Consider the following 8,406-nt stretch of genomic DNA (forward strand, 5'->3'; position numbering starts at 1 on the left):
TATATCAGTGAGATCATATGATACATGTCTTTCTCTTTTTGACTTATTTCACTCAACATGATATCCTCCAGTTCCATCCACGTCATTGCAAATGACAAGATCTCATTCCTTTTGATGGCTGCATAATATTCCATTGTATATATATACCACATCTTCTTTATCCAGTCATCTGTCGATGGACATCTTGGCTCTTTCCACAGTTTGGCTATTGTGGACATTACTGCTATAAACATCAGGGTGCACGTACCCCTTCGGATCCCTACTTTTGTATCTTTGGGGTAAATACCCAGTAGTGCAATTGCTGGATCATATGGTAGCTCTATTTTCAACTTTTTGAGGAACCTCCATACAGTTTTCCAGAGTGGCTGCACCAGCTTGCATTCCCACCAACAGTGTAGGAGGGTTCCCCTTTCTCCACATCCCCGCCAACATGGGAATCAGATTGCTCTTAAATAATTTTGGGGAGCGCCTTGGTGGCTGAGTCGGTTGAGTATCCAACTCTTGGTTTTGGCTCGGGTCATGATCTCAGGGTCGTGAGATCGAGCCCTGTGTCAGGCTCCCCACTCAGCACAGAATCTGCTTGAGATTCTTTCTTTTTTTTTTTTTTAAAGATTTTATTTATTTATTTGAGAGAGAGAGAATGAGAGAGAGCACATGAGAGGGGGGAGGGTCAGAGGGAGAAGCAGACTCCCTGCCGAGCAGGGAGCCTGACGCGGGACTCGATCCAGGGACTCCAGGATCATGACCTGAGCCGAAGGCAGTCGCTTAACCAACTGAGCCACCCAGGCGCCCTGCTTGAGATTCTTTCTCCTTCCCCTTGTTTCTTTCCCTGCCCGTGATCTCTCTCTCTCTAAAATAAATAAATAGGGGCACCTGGGTGGTTCAGTCGGTTAAATGTCCGACTCTTGGTTTCGGCTCAGATCATGATTTTATGGTCTTGGGATCAAGCCTGGTGTGGGGCTCTGCACTCAGCGTGGAGTCTGCTTGAGATTCTCTCCCTCTGCTCCTCTCCCTGCTCATGCTCGCTCACTCTCTCTCTTTCAAATAAATAAATAAATCTTCTAAAAAAATAAATAAATAGGGGTGCCTGGGTGGCTCAGTTGGTTAAGTGTCTGCCTTCAGCTTGGGTCGTGGTCCTGGAGCCCTGGGATGGAGCCCCACTTGGGGCTCCCTGCTCAGCGGGGAGCCTGCTTCTCCCTCTGCCTGCTTCTCTCCCTGCTCGTGCTCTCTCTTACTCACTCTCTCAAATAAATAAATCTTTAAAAAATAAAATCTTCTAAAGAAGAAAAATAATTGTGGAAGCAGTTTTTTGTGTTTTATTAAAAATTTTATTTTAGAGAGAAAGTGGGAGGCGCTAAGGGAGAGGGAGAGAATCTCAAGCAGACTCCCCACTGAGCACGGAGCCCCACACAGGGCTCGATCCCACCACCCCGAGATCATGACCCGAGCCAAAACCGAGAATTAGACGCTTCACCGACTGAGCCAACCAGGCACCCCGGAAGCAGTTTTGCAAAAGACACCAAAAAGCGGCGAACTGTTTGCTGGTCAGTGAGGAAGCCTTTCAGTTAGTTCTGCTGCGTTGTCATCACAGTCCTGCTGTTTTCGTCACCTTCAGGTGCCAGAACCTATGACCACCTCAAGAAGACGCGGGAGGAGGAGCGCCTTAAACGCACCATGCTCTCGGAAGTCCTGCAGTACATCCAGGACAGCAGTGCTTGCCAGCAGTGGCTCCGGCGGCAGGCTGACATGTGGGTAACTAGTCCGGGGCGGTGGGGGGGCGTCATCTGGGATGCTTTGGCTTTTACAGGTAGTTTCAGACATTTCCATGGGGACCCCACCCACATGGCAGAGTCGTAATAATTGGGTAGCTGGAAGAACTCAGAATTCTTATCTTAGCAGTCTGTCTCAGAAACACTGCGATACTGACAGTTTTGAGAAACATAGCTGGCCCCCTAGAGTCCTACTTTGCTACTTTGATTTTCTTTTCAAAAATTAGTAAATTCCCCCACCATGCCTCCTCTTTCCACCCCATTATCTAATGGAATGATTTCCATTGGCGAATCATGTCCTTGTCATTTCCCCATGATTAGTCTCCATGATGTTCCAGACTAAGAGTTCTTCTTAACAAATGCAGGCGATTTCTTACACCCCTCAGAACAGATCACCTTTCCTGGTTAGTATAGTGGGATATCCTATAAAACAGTACCATCTATCTCTGCATCCCTTTAAAATAACCAACCTGGGGCGCCTGGGTGGCTCAGTTGGTTAAGTGTCTGCCTTCAGCTCAGGTCACGATCCCAGGGTCCTGGGATCAAGCCCCGCATTGGGCTCCTTGCTCTTCAGGGAGTCTGCCGCTCCCTCTCCATCTGCCTCTCCCCCTGCTCATGCTCTTTCTCGCACCCTCTCTCAAATAAAAAAATCTTTTTTTTTTCCTAAGATTTTATTTATTTATTTGTCAGAGAGAGAGAGAGCACAAGCAGGGGGAGTGGCAGGCAGATGGAGAGAGAGAAGCAGACTCCCCGCTGAGCAGGGAACCCGAAGCGGGGCTCAGCCCCAGGACCCTGGGATCATGACCTGAGCCGAAGGCAGACGCTTAACTGAGCCACCCAGACGTCCCTCAAATAAAAAATATATATATATTTTAAAATAAATAAATAAAGTAACCAGCCTGATAAATGGTACCCAGTCCCACGTGGGCTTTTGGAAATTGCCTTCTTTGGTGTGACTTATGTTAAATTCCTGTTCTTTGTTTTAGTGATTCTGGCCTGAGCCCTTCTATTCCGATGACTTCAAATTCAGGTAATTATTTTTCAGGCTGGAGCATGTCTTGATTGTGAAGTTTTCGTTCTAGGGATTCACCCAGTAGTCCCTTACCCCTTGTGGAAGCAGGGTCCTTAGGCAGATCAGGTAAGTAAGTGTTATCCCAGTTTATAAACATCAGCAAGTTTTCAGAATCTTCATGGCCAGATAGAGATTATCTTCAGGGTTTGAGTACAGAGACAGGGAAGAAAGAGCTCCAGAGAGGTGTTTTTTGTATTTTACCAATGTTCATGAGCAGTTAGTTTACTGTGGTTGTATCTACCACAGACTTTGAGATTTGTCTCACAGGGGATCAATTAAAGGATTTGTATCCTGAGCAGAAACACAAGGATTTCTTTATAAGTTGGAGACTTGAGGTATTTCTGTTTGTTATCTTTATCTCTTTGGGTATGTCCTCTATTTTGAGGTTAGTTTTCAGAGCAAGCTTAAGCCAGATGTTATCTGGTAATCCTTGGTGCTTGATAAATCAATGAATGGTAATTTGGGGTGGTATGATTTATAGAGCTCTGATCCAAAATTGTAGTGTTTTTTTTGCCACTTCTCTTGGTTATTATTCACCCTGCTCCATATGCTAGATTAGCCACTTTCCTGTATCAGAACATACAGACCACTCCCCTGTAGAGACAGGACTAGTGAAAAAGATGACCCAATTGCAGTTTTACCATTCTTTGGAAGCTTGAAACAATAGACCTTGTGATCCCATTTAAAATCTCTCAGATTCAGGATCTAGGGGTGCCTGGGTGGCTCAGTCATTAAGCGTCTGCCTTCGGCTCAGGTCATGATCCCAGGGTCCTGGGATCGAGCCCCGCATTGGGCTCCCTGCTCAGCTTCTCTCACTGTCTCTCTCTCGGTCAAATAAGTAAATAAAATCTTTAAAAAAAAAAAAAAATCAGATTCAGGATCTAGACAGGGCTCAGAGATGGCTACTCTAGGGATACTTTTTAAAAAATTGATTCCTTTGTTTCAGGCGATTATTTCTTAATACTTAAAAGAGAAAGAGTCTTTTAGAGAGTAGTTACAACAGCTAAATGCAAATTTTATTTTCCAAATTTCTTATTTCTAACCCTGCCCCCCGAATCTAAATACAGAAATACAAATAACAAAAATATAGTACAGTGATAATTAATAATTTGGTGTTTGCATTTTTGGAACCATCTGTACTCATTTATTCTTTGTTGCTTCCTAGGCTGGTATTAGCCTTTCTCGCCCCCTGTATTTAGGTTGAGGAGACCCCTTGTTCCTCTTCATGTTCTCCGTTGCTCCTAAGGCAGTACAAAGTAGAAAGCCTGGATCGTTAATTACAACCTAGCTTCTGGTAACTTTGGTGAGGTACCAAATGATTTTAGTCTCCCTTTTTGAACACTTAGGGGAAGGCTAGCCCTACTGGTTATGGAGAAGCTCTTATGCGCTTGTTGATACTACAGAGAAGCCTGTTTTCTCTCAGAGCAGCCTCTAACACTTGCTCCCTATTTCTCGCCACCTCCTAAAAGGCAGCCGCCATAAAACTTGTTAATACATTATTCTACATTTTCTTTTGCCTAACTCAGCCCACCTATCTCCCAACTGAACACTAATCCCAAATATATATTCAAAACAAAAGCAAAAAATCTTACACATGAAACTTCCCATCCTGGGCAGTGACCTCATACTTGGGTTTCTTTCTCAGTATGTGAGTTCACCTCAGCTTCTGGTTTGCCATATAATGGCTCATTGTTCCTCTGTGTGGATCTTTCAGGTAAACAGGGCTTCTTTAGAAGGAACAGATATTCCCTCACATAATAAATAAGAAGGGCCTTTTGCTGGCCTAACAATCTGCCTTTGATCCTAAAGCAAATGGTACTTGGTTAATTACTGTGTTTGCCTTGCGCTCCTGGCAGAGTCCTGAGGGCTGGGAAGGGTCTCTCCTGTGGAGCTGTTCTTTCCATTCATCAGCCGTCGGGGCGGGCAGCGTATGACCGTCCTTCACTGGGTGACATCTGGGCTTTAGAGTTTAGAATCTTACTGGGTTGGAAAGAGTAGCAACTGGGTTGCTAGGGTGTATGTGATTGTGTAATTTGGCAGAGCAAAGGGCACGTGAATTACCACTTGTATTTTCAGGCAAACATTGGGGTGCCCACGTTGCCAACTAGACTGAGGCCTGAGGTGATGGGTAGAGATTTCTTAGAGCTGGACATCGTGACCTTGTACCTCACTGGCCTGGTTGCAGTGGGCTGTGTTACTTCACACCTGAGGAATTGTCACTCCTATGAAACACATACCTTTTTCTGTGTCTGTAGGTAGACGAAGTGCACCACCCTTGAACCTCACTGGCCTCCCTGGCACAGAGAAGCTGAATGAAAAAGAAAAGGAGGTAACAAAGAAAAGGGGGGCTAGAGGAGCAAGCGTAGGGTTGATTATGACATATAAATCTAAATAATGGTAGCTGTTGTTTATTGAGCATTACCATGTACCAGATACTGTACTAAGTGCTTCATGTGAATGAAATTGTTTATAAACTTAAAATAACTTGTATATGAAAATAGTTATTTCCTATTAGAATGCTCACTTTGATGAGCTCTACATTTATCCCAACAATACAACCATCACTTAAAAGATTGTCTCCAGAGCATGTATGTAAGCCGTAAGTAAGGAACTTCATCATCACATATAGTCATATACTAATTTTGATTAAAAATGCCATGACCTACTTTTCTTTTCCACTAAAATCATCAGACTTGTCTTCATATTACTTTTGGCTGTCTCAAAAATTTAAAGCCAGCCTCAAAGGAGTCATCCTCAAGCATTTTCCAAAAAATGTGCCTAGCTCTGAAGTCCATTCCAAAAGAGGAACCCTCTTCTGTTCCTCATGCGCTCCTTTTACAGTTTCCAAGATCAGTCTCCCCATCTGCCACTCCATGTCATTAATTCAGGTCAGACAGTAAGGGGAGTCATGGAGTGGGGGCTGTTAGTCTTTGATTTCAGCCCCCAGGAGCAGTAAAGATTAGTTTGGGAATAGAGAGGAGTGTATGTTCTATTTCAGTATTGCTGAAGAAGGTCACAGGCCTTTCTGAGTCAAGTATTGATTGGCCGGGAGTTGCAAGCAGTTTTTATCCTTACAAGCAGTGACCTCATACTGCTCATTGCCCTGGGGTGCCGTGGCAGGTGAACTGGGACTGAGCCAGCTTTCTAGATTTTTAGCAGCTGAAGTAGCCTCTTTGCAAGGCCTGTATCTCCTCCTCCTTCAAAGTAGGAAATGTAGTCACAAAAGCAGGGATGACTACTTTATGCTGATACTAAAAATAATGTGATTCACACTTGGAAACCCAAGTATCTGCACCCCCGCCCCTACTGTGCCCTGTGGCTCTTCCCCGACTGGCTGTGTTGGAATGTGCTGGGCCGAGAGCTATGTGGACCCAGGCTGCTCCTCAGGACACATACTTGTGCTCCTTGACAGACCCAGGTGAGCCTGCTGGGAGAGACATCAGACTCTGGCTTTCTCTTCCTCAATGTCTGTAGTGAGGGAGAATTCTCTCCAAGGAAGAGATTAAATGGAATGTGGTCCAGCCACCCAGCAGCTCCTATAAATAGTTGGAGGTTGATGTCACTTTTTAAATTTTATTTTGGCTATACCTATTGGATTAAATTATGAGAATGACAGATGTTAATGTTTATTAAATTTGCCGTGTCTTGCAGCTCTGTCAGATGGTGAGGTTGGTCCCAGGAGCCTATTTAGAATACAAATCTGCTCTATTGAACGAATGTAACAAGCAAGGAGGCTTGAGACTGGCGCAGGCAAGAGCACTCATCAAGATAGATGTGAACAAAACCCGGAAAATCTATGATTTCCTCATCCGAGAAGGATACATCACTAAAGCCTGAGGCTCTGAGGGCTTCGGATCAGAAATCACAAATTTGGAATGTGGTAGGCCAAAGGACAGCACAGGCATTCTGGAGAGTTTCATTGCTGAGCTGAGTTCTCATTGTAAAAAGAGGGGAAGGACAAAGGGAACCTTACGTTGTATTAATACCTACTTTTCTTTTCCACCCTGCTTTAAAACACTCCTGTTGTTGGTGTTGTGCTGCAAAGTTATGTGCTAGATAAGCTATTATTAAATGTGAGTGGGCCTCTATTCCCAACACCTCTTGTAACTAAAACAAGAACCATAGTACCTCACATCAGAATGTCGGTAGAAATAGAACTGAAGCAGTCTGTAGTCCCGGGAGTCCAGATCTTTGTACTTGGGAAGTTGGTTTTCTGATTATCTGTTTTGCCTTCAAACATTACAGAAAGATCTAAAATAAAGAGAAAGGTTATAGAGCATGAGAAAGCTTTCTCTTTCCTTCTGAGGATTTTTTTAAGCTGATGACTTACGTTTATGAGCAAATGGGAGGAAAAATCTCCCCGTGATGGTCTTGTCCCAAACTACATCTTCCCCTTTTAATGTCTGGCTTTCTACTTGACTGTCTAATCTGCAGTAGACTCTTGAGGAGGTGGCACCGGATATAAAATGTCTGTTATTTTTAGAATTAATGGATTAAAATGTTTTGCTACCTAATTTGTGGGTGTGTCAAGTATTCTGGTAACTAAAGCACACTTAGGGTGTTGAGTGCCCTCCTCATCACGCCGCACTGTTTCTGCTAACATGTGTGTCCTGGAGTCACCCTGTTCTTACCCTGGGTTTCCCAGGATACCAGGCCCCTGAGGATGGAGATGACACAGCTAACCTCGGCTTTGCTTGGATTGAGACCTGAACCCTAATTTCTCAATGGTGACAGGCTAGCCTGCAAGAAAAGCAACTTTTAAAACAAAAGTAAAGCAGTTCATATATGGGACTCACTAGATATGAAGGTGAGTAACCCCACCACATCTGAAACTTGATCCTCAAACCTTTCCACAAAGTAAGCCAAACGTGGAGTCATGGTTATCCCGTTTCTGTTAGAAGCAAAGTTATATGTAGAAGTAACTTCAGAATCTGCACAAATAATCTCCAGTAGCTGAATGATTCTTCAATTCTTTCAGCATTCAACATATCTAAGTAAAATATTATATGCTTTGTTGGAAGTATTTGCTCAAACTTTTTGACTTACGTAAATATGCATGCTTACCTGGCGGTTGCACATGAAAAGGAAACTCTTAGGATCTGAGGGAATTAGAATAAAAGACTTCAATCTTGAGAAAGGGTGACTTGTGGAAATGCTGTCTTGTCTTTGCATTGTCCTACCTCTCAGAAAATGTGCTCTGCCACTACCATCACCCCTACTTGGTTATAAACGGATTTCCTCTTGTTCCTGAAAGGTAATTCCTGTTCTAAAAATTGGGGATGCATTAGACACCAGGGTTAGGTGGTGTCTCTTATAGTCCCAAGAGTCCTTAGTCTTGATTAAGGAAGGCTCCCTGGGAGAGGTGAGCTCTTGAGGCAATGAGAGGATTGAGAGGAGAGAGAGAAAGTGGCAGATGGGAGTGGGAGACAGTTGCAGACATAGTGGGTGGAGGATGATGTGGAGGCAGCAGTGGGAGTGAGGAAAATGATGCCAAGAGGTTTAGTTGGCGAGGACACAAGGGGCAGCTGGGGTAGTTAGGAGTGGGAGGATGGGAGGACAGTCTGA

At 44.1% G+C, this 8,406-nt stretch overlaps 1 protein-coding gene across 8 annotated transcripts in view; it reads left to right on the forward strand.

The window, feature by feature from the left end:
• Window positions 1-7,355, forward strand: part of TADA2A (transcriptional adaptor 2A) — a 50,732-nt gene extending 43,377 nt beyond the window's left edge. For all 8 annotated transcript variants that reach the window (XM_081805328.1, XM_081805335.1, XM_081805331.1 and 5 more), the window contains 4 exons: window positions 1,616-1,748; window positions 2,756-2,799; window positions 5,097-5,170; window positions 6,493-7,355. In XM_081805328.1, coding sequence (XP_081661454.1) covers window positions 1,616-1,748; window positions 2,756-2,799; window positions 5,097-5,170; window positions 6,493-6,678 — 437 coding nt within the window. In that variant the 3' untranslated portion in view covers window positions 6,679-7,355. The remainder of the gene's footprint in view (window positions 1-1,615; window positions 1,749-2,755; window positions 2,800-5,096; window positions 5,171-6,492) is intronic.
• Window positions 7,356-8,406: the final 1,051 nt, after the last annotated feature.

The sequence above is a fragment of the Leptonychotes weddellii genome, chromosome 15 (assembly GCF_054177405.1).
Source record: "Leptonychotes weddellii isolate Sample4059 chromosome 15, ASM5417740v2, whole genome shotgun sequence".
Taxonomy (NCBI): Eukaryota; Metazoa; Chordata; class Mammalia; order Carnivora; family Phocidae; genus Leptonychotes; species Leptonychotes weddellii.